General features: G+C 46.8%; 6 protein-coding genes across 6 annotated transcripts; 2 read left to right on the top strand and 4 right to left on the bottom strand.

Moving 5' to 3' along the window:
- Positions 1-246: 246 nt before the first annotated feature.
- Positions 247-4,755, bottom strand: Bathy17g01900 (predicted protein; the record flags this gene model as incomplete). Its single annotated transcript, XM_007508220.1, has 1 exon — positions 247-4,755. One exon carries the CDS (start codon positions 4,753-4,755, stop codon positions 247-249), a length of 4,509 nt encoding a protein of 1,502 aa, XP_007508282.1.
- A 911-nt stretch (positions 4,756-5,666) lies between these two features.
- Positions 5,667-6,488, top strand: Bathy17g01890 (the record flags this gene model as incomplete). The annotated part of the gene is made up of 1 exon (XM_007508215.1): positions 5,667-6,488. The coding sequence occupies one exon, from the start codon at positions 5,667-5,669 to the stop codon at positions 6,486-6,488; it is 822 nt and encodes a 273-aa protein (XP_007508277.1).
- A 105-nt stretch (positions 6,489-6,593) lies between these two features.
- On the bottom strand, positions 6,594-7,832 carry Bathy17g01880 (cobalamin synthesis protein P47K; the record flags this gene model as incomplete). Its single annotated transcript, XM_007508269.1, has 1 exon — positions 6,594-7,832. The coding sequence occupies one exon, from the start codon at positions 7,830-7,832 to the stop codon at positions 6,594-6,596; it is 1,239 nt and encodes a 412-aa protein (XP_007508331.1).
- Positions 7,833-7,922: 90 nt separating this feature from the next.
- On the bottom strand, positions 7,923-8,771 carry Bathy17g01870 (unknown protein; the record flags this gene model as incomplete). The annotated part of the gene is made up of 1 exon (XM_007508357.1): positions 7,923-8,771. One exon carries the CDS (start codon positions 8,769-8,771, stop codon positions 7,923-7,925), a length of 849 nt encoding a protein of 282 aa, XP_007508419.1.
- Positions 8,772-9,369: 598 nt separating this feature from the next.
- On the top strand, positions 9,370-10,626 carry Bathy17g01860 (bile Acid:Na+ symporter family; the record flags this gene model as incomplete). The annotated part of the gene is made up of 1 exon (XM_007508320.1): positions 9,370-10,626. One exon carries the CDS (start codon positions 9,370-9,372, stop codon positions 10,624-10,626), a length of 1,257 nt encoding a protein of 418 aa, XP_007508382.1.
- A 271-nt stretch (positions 10,627-10,897) lies between these two features.
- On the bottom strand, positions 10,898-12,334 carry Bathy17g01850 (DedA family protein; the record flags this gene model as incomplete). Its single annotated transcript, XM_007508325.1, has 1 exon — positions 10,898-12,334. One exon carries the CDS (start codon positions 12,332-12,334, stop codon positions 10,898-10,900), a length of 1,437 nt encoding a protein of 478 aa, XP_007508387.1.
- Positions 12,335-12,337: the final 3 nt, after the last annotated feature.

Genomic DNA, 12,337 nt, shown 5'->3' with positions numbered 1-12,337 from the left:
ACTACTACTACTAACACTACTACACATGAAAAGAAAAGAAAAGAAAGAGAGAGAGAGAGAGAAACGAGAAGACGTTGGCGACGACGCGATTGACACATACACCCCACATATAAAAAAATCGACTACTGTAGTACTTTTAATCATAATTCATTGGAATCCATTCTTCGTATTATCATAAAAAACGACTCTCTCTCTTAGTATTATGCTTGTGGTGGTTGATTTCTCTCTCGCCGCCACGCCGCTGCTTCAAAACACTTGAGGCCTCGTTTGCACGACGAACAATTTACCGTCTTCCGTGATCGCGCCTTCGATATCTTGCGCCGACCCGAGCAAATTTTCAATCTCCATGCCGCTCTTGGCAATCGCGCTCAACATTTGGTTCCTGAAATCTTCGTTGTTCGAAATCGGTTCGTTCGTATAATCGATGGATTCTAAACTCGGCTCGTTCATGCACACAGAGTCGTATAAACCGGCGCCGGCGAACCCTTCTAAATCCTCGCCGTTTGAATCCGATCTGAAAATCAACGTATTTTGTCGCGCGAACAATCCTTTCGATTTCGAGGGGAACCCGTTGATCGTCGGTCGATCTAAATCCGATTTCTTCACAGTGAAACTCAACGCGCGACCGGCAAAGTTACCAACCAACGCTTCGCCCATGCCGCAGACGAGTTCGCCGTAAATTTCAGTTTGGTCGTTCGTTTGCGGGTGCACCGTGTGTAACACGAACGCGTATTTCGCGTTCACCACCGGTTGACACAACACCGCCATGTTCAAATCGTCGTGATTCAAACCGGCTTTTTTACACGACAAGACCGCTCTCTCGTTGTACTTGGAAGCCCAAACGGCGCAAATGGTTCTCCAAGCTTCCTGGCCTTGTTCGGAAGTTTCCAAATCCCCAGGCCATGATAACTTTTCCTTAGTAAAGCACGATTCGAGTTCAGATTGTAACGCGTTCGGCGGTTTCAACGAAGAGATGGTTGACTTGATATCATCGATCAACGCACGGAAGCCGTCGCCGTCTTTTGAGTCGTCGAATTGCTTCAAAGCGAGAATTTGAGACTCCAGCTTCGTTTTCACTTGCGCGTTCATTGGATCGTTCAAAGTCGCGTCGAACGTTCCGAACGGCAACGCCACCGAGGCGGGCAATTGAATCCAATTCGGCGTGCGTCCTCGCAATAATTCCAAATTTTTCGATTTACCGCCGACGACTTGGTCGTTGAATTCAGACGAATCCAACGCAAACTTACCGGGCCATTGCTTTTGCTTGATGGAAATTCCAGATTCGCCCAAGGTTTTCGCTTGAGAGGCGCCCGCGCCTCCGGCGGGTTGAACGTCCGCCAATTCGATAGACTTGACATCGATTTCATCTCCTTGCGCGTTCGGATGTAAAGAAACGCATTTGCCGTCCATCTGTTTCATCTCTTCCAAGACGTTGAAGTCAAAAACAGTCGCGAAGAACACTTTCTCGTTTCTCGCGCGGACGGAGACGTGCGAGAGAATGTCTGGCATGTCCGGCGTGATCACGCCAACGCAACCGACTGGAATATCTTCCTCACCAGAAACTCTTTTCGCGATGATAATCGTCGGCGTGGAATATTTAATGTTCTGCACCATGGACAACGCGTCGACGTACGCGACTTGACCTTTAACTTGCACCGGCGAAATGACTTGCCATCGACCCATTTGCGCGACGGCTCGAATCATAGGGTCTAACACGCGAAGCATTTGAGACAACGGAGCGGCTGGAGTACCTCTCACGATCTCTTCCGAGAACAATTGCAAAACGTGTTCGTCTACGTTCAATTTCGGTCCCATACTCATCGCGGTTGGCTGCAAGACGTTGATGTACCGTTCCGAGATTTCTCCTAAAGCGTTGCCTAAACGGTCGCACACGGCTTTGGCTTGTAATCCCCAATCGTTCGAACCGGATTTGGCGGACTGAATAACGTTTTGCCAATCTTTCAAGCAATAGACGAATTCTTGGTTTTCGCCGGTACTCAAACACAAGTTCTCCAAAACCATTCCGGTGATTTTCAAGACGTCCAGAGGCGCTCTCTTGCTCATTTCGGCGATCTGCGCCTCCATCACTTGTCTCACGGCTGCTTCCAACGCCAAGTCTAGGTAAATGACATCTTTCAGACGATCGTTATCTTTCCCATCCGGTTTCGTCCACTGCCATAATTCTCTTCTCGCCTCTAAAATGGCTTCCAACACGTTGAACGCGTCGCCGTTTTGTTCTCTTAATACTCTCGCGCACGTCAAGAGTTCTTCTAATCGAGGCGTGGCGACGTCGGCGACGGGCGGGATGTTGATTTCTTTGCCTTTGCACGCGTCTTGGTGATACCCGAGAACAGCCTCCGCGGCGGAATCTAAATCGGCGCCAGAATGCACCGCTTTCAATGTCCGTAAATACTCGGTTAAATCTCTCGTTAAACCTTCGTATTGGTCTCTCGAGAATTTCGGTTCCGAGCAAATCTTTCGGTCGTATTCGGACATTCGTTTGGCGTCGATGTTATTCGCGTGCAAATGAGCCCAGTAGACGTTGATATCGCAATCGGAAGCGATGAATTTTAACAACGCTTCGCAAATTGGAACGTCATCTGGCGACGTGTTATTATGCAACTTTTGGTGCCACTCTTCCATCATGCCGCCTTTGCAATTGTTCGTTTGCTGAACGGCTAAGATTTCGTCTCTGATGCGTTGACCGACGTCTCCGGTCCCTCCTCGGCCGATGGTCATCATGATCAATCGAACAACATCGCGGTAATTGCTTTCGTTTCGATGATATTTCGTCAACGCTTCCGTGCATCTCGCTTGCGCCGCACTGATTTCTCTCGGTTTGATGTTATAATCGTTGTTCCAAACGAGTTGTCGTAAAGCCATAAATCGGAACCAGGTAAACATGGCGAGTAAACCGGCTTCGCCTTCGTCGTGGCAAGTGCCCAATAAATCAGCGGCGGCGTTGTAGCGGTGCATCAAAGATCGCGTGCACCCTTCTTCGGCGTTGCATATTTGATCGATGGAGTTTTGCGCGACGTTGTTGCCGTCTCTACCGAACGCGCCGATGTTCAACACGATATCGTCTACGTTCCATTCCTTCCTTTTGATGGGTTGAACCGATTTGACTGATTTGGCGTTGATCGTAGGAGGAATGGCCGGTTGGTTGGCAGCAAACGAATCGTCTTTTCTCTTGCGGTCTTTTCGGTCGCGATCTCGGTGTTCCTTCTTGTTCTTCCGTTCTTCTCTCTCTCTCGGTTTTTGATGTTCGTTCGAAGGCGCCGGCGCCAATTGGTCGGTGTCTCTGTGCGCGTAGAAATCGCCGTCGCCGTTTTTCACCCACTCGTCTGCGACGGTTCGTAACACGAAAACGATCCCTTCGTCGTTCCCACACGGAACTTCCAACGTTACCGCTTTCAATTTGTTGCCGCATTTTTCAAATTCTGTTTCCCAACTGTTCCCGGTGGAGCCCCAACTTCGAGGCGGCACGGTCGTCCACCCGGGAGGCGGTTGTCGCCACGTCCCGTCCGTTCTCGACGTGACGCCCCAGTGTAAATTGACATCAAAGTCAGCCTCGACGACGACGTGTAACTGCAACATGTTGTTCTTTTCTCTCGTTTCCACGTACATGTCGCGGACTAAAGCGGTTCCCGTTTGACTGGCGTCGTAATATTTGCCCCATTTGATGGAAGCGCCGTTGGAGCGAGACTCGCAGATTTCTCGCAACCTTTCGTTTCCTTTTCCTTGTTGTTGTTGTTGTTGTTGTTTCGGTGGCGGAGATGACGACGAGAACGACGACGATTCAGACGACGACGATCCTCCTTCCTCGATGATGCCGAATCGTTTCATAATCGCATCCAACTTAGCGCCGCCTTCCAACTCGCGAATGATAGACTCGCTCGCTTCGTTCAACATCGCTTCTCGTTCACTTTCGCTCACTTCCAGCCTTCCAGTTTCTTCCCACTTTGTAAACGCGACGACTTTGATCAAATTATCCAACGCGTTGGACGGTTTCACGTACGCGTTGGTAATCAAAGACTGATGAGAAGGAGGAGGAGGAGAAGCGGGAGTTGGCGATGAAAATGCGACTACTGGTTGTTCGGCTGCCGTTTTCGGAGCAGCAACAGCAGCAGCAACAGTACCATTACTACTACCAACACTACCTTTCTCGCCGTTTAACTGAATCACGAAATCCTTCTTATTCGGCCCGGTGATCCACTTCCCCGTCTCCTCGTTCTTCAGCGCGAAATGAATCGCCGTCGCCTCCGCGTCTAAAACAATCACCAACTTTGTCATCCTCGGAAACGGCGTTTGCATCGCCTTCTCTTTATACACCGTCGTCCCGGGTGGAAACAGCTCTCGCGGCAACACGTGCCACTTCTTCTTGTTTTCATTAGGACGAATAACGCCCCAGTGTAAAATCAATCCTTTCGCGGGTAAGGAAGGTTCGCACTCCAACGCGACCGTGTGTATTCCCGACGACTTTGCCGTTTTCGCGTTTACGATTAATACGCGCTGATCTGGAAGTTCTATCTTTTGCGTGAACGTGTTTATCATTTCTTCTTTTGATGACATTTTTGCTGAAACTCTCACCACACCGAATGCTCCGTTATTCGTATTCCAACGACTCCTCTGACTCCTATTTCTCCCAAGAAGGTAAAACTGTCGAAATCTTTGCTTTCGTTGAAACTGTTGGTTCCATGAACTCCCTTCTCGTTGTTGTTTGATCGTCTGAATCGTCGTCTGCATCGTCGTCATCTCTTTTATTAAACTCTTCTAAACTCTCTCTTTAAAAGACCGTCTTCTTCTGCTCCACGAGAACACTTTGCAATAACAAACACAACAATAGAACAGAGACGACGGCGGATGATGATGAGAAAAAAAGATTCAAAAATGTCTCTCTCTCGTAAAAGTCAAATCTTCTCTCTTTTATTACTAATGCTTTCTTTTCGTGTTAGAATACGAACAAAGGTCTTCGAACGATGATCCGAACGACGACGATGAAACGACAACACGTCTTATTATTAAACGAGATGATAGTATTGCGAAGTGAAAAGTGTTCTTTCTTCTCTCTGTCTCTCTGTCTCTCTCTTTTAAACTGTGTTTTACAACAAAACTCTTCTTCTTCTTTTTATGAAGTTTTTGTATAAAATCTGAGACCCCACTTTGAAAGAAGAAGAGAAAAGAAAGGCAAAATTTTGGCGAAGACACTCACGTCCGTACAAAATGGTGCTTGTCCGTACAAAAAATTTTGGCAACAGAGTTTCTCAAACAACCCACTGAAACCCTACTCTCATCAAGAATACAAAAAAAATACAAAACCCCTACATAACGCGCGCGCAAAAAAATGTCGCGTCCCCAGTGGTGGAAAGTCGCTTTTAGTGCTCTAACACGCTGCGAGGGGTCCCCCCCGGGTGGCAACGCACTCGCTGTGTTGTACCGACGGTATTGCGTGGAGCTGAACGTATACGACGGATGATATATATCGCGCGCGCGCGCAGGGAGGACGTTTTTTTGCTCGTATTTTTTTTGTAAAAAAAAGAGCAAAAATTTAATTGGGTGTCACCCCCCTCTCGCGCTCTTTCTCTTTATTTTTTTAGGGGATTTGACTTTACTTTAAATTGTTGCAAACAACCCCTAATGGTAGTAGTAGTAGTAGTATATAAACGATGATGATGATAAAGAAGAAGAATAACGCAAAACAACGAGAACAACAACAACGTGAAAAAGAAGATGAGCATAAAAGTTACGCGCATTACTTAAAAGCGGTGAGAGAAGGAAACGTGCACGCGTTTGATGATCTCGACGATGATGATGATGATCAAAAGTTGGAATCCTTTTTGGAGAAATCTTTAGCGAACGCTTCGTCTTTAAAAAAAGACGAGGATGACGACGACGAAGAGGATGAGAGGAGTTTTATACACGTCGCGGCCGCAAACGGACACGGAGACCTCTTAGAACTCTTCTTGAACACCAATTTGATGAAACAAAAAGGAGGAGAATTCTTAGAACACCCGGAAAAAGGGGAGTGGGGTGGCACCCCTTTGCACTCCGCAACGGCTGGAGGACACATGTCTACGGTTTCGATTTTATTAGCGGCGGGCGCAAACGCGAACGCGAAAACGCGAGGACGAGATTTAACCGCGTTACACTACGCCAGTTCGAAAGGGTACGGAGATATCGCGAGGAAATTAATCGAAGCAGGCGCGGACGTGAACGCGAAGGACGCGAGCGGGAACGCGCCGGCGCATCGAGCGGCGAGTCAAGGGCGGTTGGCCGTTTTGAAAGTGCTGTTTACGGAAGATACAGAGTTGGGGACGAAAATAGACGACAGAGATAGTTGTGGGTCGACGCCGTTGTTGGTGGCCGCGGAGGCTGGCCAGGACGAGTGCGCGATTTTTTTGGCGAAATGTGGCGCGAACGTACACGCGGTCGATAACGAGAAGCATGGCGTTCCGGAGAGATTGCGAGGCGTTTTGAAATCAATATAATAGTAGTTATAAGAATGTTCGAAACATAGGAATAGAGAATAGAATTATTAGAGTGCGTAAAGGAATAAAGAGAGTAAAGAGAGAGAAATACAACATGCATTTGTTTCAAAGGAAAAAGCAACTTTCAAAACCTACGCGTAACTCGTCCAAACGCAACCGCCGTCCGATGAGGACGACTTTACTTAATCCGTCCTCTTGGAGTTTTAACCCGTCGAAACCATCCGTTATTTCGTAAACATCTCGCACGCCTTGTAAAATAAGTGGCGGCGCATCGCTTTTACTTTTGCACTTCAGTATCCCTTTACACCGCAAGACGTCCGCGCCGTTTGGTTCGTTCCTCTTCTCCCAAAGCAAATCCTCGATCCAGTTTTCAAACTTTTCCTTATCGACGAAACCTTTCGCGGTTAAGCACACCGTCGTGATCGTTTCGTCGTGTTTACTAATAATACTATTGCTGTTACTACTTTTACTACTTTCTTCTATTCGCATGGCTAAATCTTTCGCGCCTTTTGCGAAAAACCTTTTCGTCGTCGTCGTTTCCTTCGTTTCTTTCATCAATCGACTCTTTACGTTTCCTTTATAACTCTTCTGATCCAAGACTTGGGACAAATCCACTTTCGACCGTTCACTGACGACCAACTTCGCGTCCGCATTTATACTCTCCAGTTTCTCTCGTATCCTTCTCAATTCTTCCTCTGTCTCGACTAAATCTGCTTTATTCAAAACAATCACATCCGCGTACGCTATTTGTTCTCGCGCCTCGACGTGTTCCTCCAACTGCCTCTCGATGTTTTTCGCGTCCGCGACGCAGACGACTGAATCTAACACCGCCGCATTTTCCATGTTGTCTTCCAACAAAGCGTCGTCTACCCATAACTCGCCACATATCGGTCCTGGATTCGCTAATCCGGTCGTTTCCAGTAAAATGTAATCGAACGCTTTCGTTTCGTCTTCGTCTTCTTTCGCTTCTTCTTTCACTTCTTCGCTTCGTGTCTGAACAACAAATTCATTCTTCTTCTTCTTCTTCTTCTTCTCCATCTTCATCAGTTTTTCGATCGTTTGTATGAGCGACCCTTTCACGGTGCAGCAGACGCACCCGTTATCGAGTTCTACCCATCCATCTCGTTGTTCTTGCGTTTCTGTGGTTGTCGTGAATGGTAACATCATCTTCTTTTCGATGCCTAAATCCGTTCCGAATTCGTTCAAAATGACGGCTATTTTCAACCCGTGAAGTTCAGTTTGATTCGAGTGTAAAATGTGGTTCACCAGAGTGGTTTTCCCAGAACCGAGGAAACCGGTGAGGACAGTTATCGGGACCACTTTATTCTTTTGTGTCTCATTCATATTCATACTCGTGTTAGTAGTATTGGTTCATGATTGCTTTAAAACTATGACGCATTTACTAAAAATATCTCTCTACAACAAACTCGTTTATTACTCTCTTTTGACAACAACACGTTCTGAAATCAAACCAAACGACGTTCGATAAAACGCCACGGCGGAAGCGAGGATGGCTTTCTCGTCGTCCTTTTCCACCGCGAGCATCAACGTGTGCGCTTTCAACGTCGCTCGCGCTCGTTCGAGCGATTTCTCCGTCTCGCTCAACTCCACGCCCCAAAAATCTTCCAAAGCGCGTAACATTTTCAAATCTCTCGTACTTTTATTAATGTTCTTCTTTATCTTCTTCGTTCCTTTCGTCTTCGCCGACGCCGATTCCAAGGAGAAGCCATACTTTTTCTTCTCTTCTTTCTGCATTCTCAGGAAGGCTTTTTGCGCTCTCTTCTTCGATCGTTTCAACGTCGCCGCGCGAGATTTCAAGTCAAACACGAGCGCGTCCAGCCACTGGACGAACATCTTCAACCCTTGCTTTGGCGCCGCTTTCGCGATTGATTCGATTGCTGTTGTTGCTTCATCATCTATTATACCACTAGTTTTCGTCGTCGTAAAGGTAGTCTCTTCTTCTTCTTCTTCTTTTTCTTCTTCTTTTTCTTCTTCATCTGGTTGTTGCGCGTTGCTTCGCCGCTTCGCCTCCTTTTGGTCTTCTTCTTCAATTTTTGAATTTTGAATATTTTCCAATTCAAAGTTCTCGTCGTCGTCGTCGTCGTTTTTGTCGGTTTCGAGAGGAGGAGGAGGATTACGGGACGGGAAAGGAAGAGGAGGAGGAGTGCTCTCGTCGTCTTTTTTTGTCGTCTTAATTTGTACTAAAGGGCTGGCGCAATCCGTCGCTTCCACTAAAATGCCGAGCAAATTAGTCTTCGTCTCTTCTTTCTCATCGTTCTTCATTTTCATTCGTTTCGTATTATTCGCATTCGGCTTTTGCAACGAAGAGGCATCGTCCTCGTCAAATTTTTTCGTCCTTTTCCTCTTCCTTTTCGTCGTCGTCAAAGTCGTCGTCTCGTTTTTTAAAGTCGTCATCTTTCGCACACGACAACAAACGCAACACGAAAGAGGAGGAGACAGAAATGGAGGTCGGAAAGAAAGAAAGAAGACTTCGTGTGCATGATAGTTAGGGTGTCAAACCCTAATAAAAACCACTTAAGAGAGAGAGAGGAAAAGGAGAGACATTTTTTCGACATTTTCTCTCCACCGTATCTTTCTTCTCTGCTACTCTCGATACTCTTTTCTCGTTAACACGAAGAAAAGAAAGAGAATTTACGACGAGGAGGAGGACGAGGATGAAAACGACTTGTTCCTCTCGTTCTTGTTCGTGTTCTTCTTAGGAGCACGTATTCTGTCTCGAGGAGGATTTTAAAAATTTCATTCACACGTCTCCTCTTTAGTAAAGATGAGTCAATGGAGTAAATGATGAAAAGAAAAGACAAGATATACTCCTAAAAGACTATAGTATTCTACGCACTACCGGAGAGAGTAATACTCTAAAATGGGCACGAGGAATAAAGAGACGGAGATACTCGCGAAACAAATCGCGTCAAACGTGCTCTTATTTTTCCTGGTCTTTGGTCTCGCCGTGACGGTCGATCCGATCGCGTTTAAAAAGAGGTTCAAGAAACCTTTGCCTTTATGCATCGGTCTCATCTGTCAATTCTTAATCCTCCCTCTTTTAGGCTTTGTATCCTGCAAAGTATTCTTTAAAAACGAACCGTTATACGGAATTCCGTTAATTGCAACCGCCTCGTCACCGGGAGGGAGTTATTCAAACTGGTGGTGTTCCATATTCAACGCGGATTTACCGCTCTCGATGGCGATGACGACGAGCTCGAGTTTGTTGAGCGCGTTGACCTTACCGGCGAATATTTTGTTATACACCGAACTCGCGTTCCCGAAAGAAACGCAAGTGAAGTTATCTTGGGACGGGTTGTTTACGACGATTAGTTTAGTCATCGTTGGGATATTTAGCGGATTGTTCGTCGGGAAGACTTATCCGAGATATACGCAGAAATTGAACGCGCTCGGGAACGCGTGCGGCGTCGCGCTGGTGTTGATGGGATTCTTTTTGAGCTCGAACTCCTCGGCGCCGATTTGGGATCGAGATTGGAAGTTTTACGTCGGCGTGACTTTACCGTGCGTATTAGGGTTGATGATTTCTTTAGCCACGGCGAGGGTGTGCCGGTTGAAAAGACCGTCCTGTTTAGCCGTGGCGATTGAGGTGTGCTATCAAAACACGGCGATACCGTTGGCGGTGATTTTGAATTCGTTTTCGGACGATCCGAAATATTGCAACGGCGGTGAAGAAGGAACGGATGAAAAGATGTGCGATGCGGTCGGGTTAGCGTTAGGTGTCCCGACGTATTATCAAACGGTGCAAATATTTTCGCTGGCGGTGTGTTGTTTGTGTTGCTGGAAAGGCGGTTGGACGTTAGCGCCGAAGGACGAATCATTTTTCAACGTCATAGGGAAAAATTATCAAGTCGCCGAGAAAGAAGACGATGGGGAGGAGGATGAAAACGATGAAGAAGCGATGCGAAGTAGAAGAAGAAGCACAAGAAGAAGCGATTTTGCAACGGCGGCGAATACCACGACGGATAATAATACGAGCAGCAGTGCAGATTTAGAAGACCCGTACGCGATTGATGTGAGGTCGTATCGTTTAAGTTCGAAGGGAAGTGAGATGGTAGCGATTGCGCTAGAAGACGACAAAAACGAAGACATCGACGCCCCCGTCGCCGACTACAGATGATGATTATGATGATGAGCATAAACAATATAATGAAAAAGATAGATAGATATAATGATAAAAGAGGGATAGGAGCAAAGCGGTGGCGCGAGAGAGAAGAAGAAGAAATAGAAAGAAGAAGACTAGAAAGAAGAAGATTCTTTTAATAATAATAACGATGTAACTTTAATAGTAGTGGTAGAGAAATGATGATGATAAATTTATACCCCGGCGGACTGGGTAAACTCGATGATTGAGCGGTAAAATAAGAGTACTTTTCTTCTTCTTCTTCTCTTTACGCCGACGCCGAGTTAGCTGACGAATCCTTCTTATGGTTCACAATTTCCACAATAATCGGCAACAAGGACAACAAAATGATCACCACGATTGTCGTCGCAAAGTTTTCTTTCACCACGGGAACGTTCCCGAAAAAGTACCCGAGTCCCATGAACGAGGTAATCCAAACGCCGGCGCCCATGACGTTGTACAACGCAAACTTGGAATAGTTCATCTTGGCGACGCCGGCGATAAACGGCGCGAACGTTCTCACGATGACAAAAAAGCGAGCGAGAACGACCGTTCTCCCCCCGTATTTATCGTAAAACGTTCTCGTCTTGGCGATGTAATCTGGTTTGAAAATTCTCGGGTTCTTCCTAATCGCGACTTCCCCGAAGAACGAGCCGCACATGTAATTCACCGTATCCCCTAAAACTGCCGCGAGGAAGAGCAACCCGTACACCAACGGGAAGTTCAACACCCCTATTGCGCCTAACGCGCCGCACGCGAACAACAAAGAATCCCCGGGTAAAAATGGCGTCACCACGAACCCAGTCTCCGCGAAGATAATCCCGAATAACACCCCGTACGCCATCTTCCCGCTCGTCGCGAACAACTCCACCAAGTGTTTATCCAGATGTAAAATCCAATCGAGGATGACTTTAACGGAGAATCCGGAGGATTGTTCCGCGATGACCGCTTTCGATTTCGCCAAAGCAGTCTCCGGGAAGAGCAACGCCGACGCGGTTACCATCATCGCGACGAGTACAAACATCATCGAGCCCTTCCCGAAGAGACCCAAAAGTTTGTTTCTTCTTTTTTGACTCGCGTTATTCTCGTTCAAAACTCTCTCCTGAATCGTCCTCGTCGTCGTCGAATTTACACTTGAAATTGTTGTGTCTTCTTCGCTCTGCTGCTGCTGACGATGATACTCCCGCGCAGCAGCAGCCGCTTTGGCGGCGACTTTGCCTCTCTTAATAGTATTATTATTATTATCCAAACTAACTACCGATGATGATGATGATGACGACGACTGATGCTGATGCTGATGCGAAGATGGTAATAACGACGGCATCATCACCGCCGCCACACTCAACGCCTTACCTGCTCTTCTGCCATCGCGCTTCGTTTCCGAGGCGTGATGATGATGATGCTGATGCGGTCGTTGATGATGACGACGGCGCACACTCATCACATTTGTTTTATTCTCTTTCATCTTCTTCAATAAAGAAGACGACGACGACGTCGACGAGAGTACCCCGAACAAAGAAGACGTCATCATCATCGCACGCTTCTCTTTAGTACCAAATCCGGGGTGTCCGTTTGAAGACAACAAGAGTTGATGAGAGTTTGTTATTCTCTTCTTCTTTTGAGGAGGAGACCAACTGCTTTTTATTCTCTTCGCGTCTCTTAAATAAAAGGACGAAAGAATACACACATGCGAGATCATCGTCATCGA

Source organism: Bathycoccus prasinos (assembly GCF_002220235.1).
Source record: "Bathycoccus prasinos genomic : Chromosome_17".
NCBI lineage: Eukaryota > Viridiplantae > Chlorophyta > Mamiellophyceae > Mamiellales > Bathycoccaceae > Bathycoccus > Bathycoccus prasinos.
The sequence above is the reverse complement of the archived record's forward strand: the minus strand, read 5'-3'. Positions and strand labels throughout refer to the sequence as shown.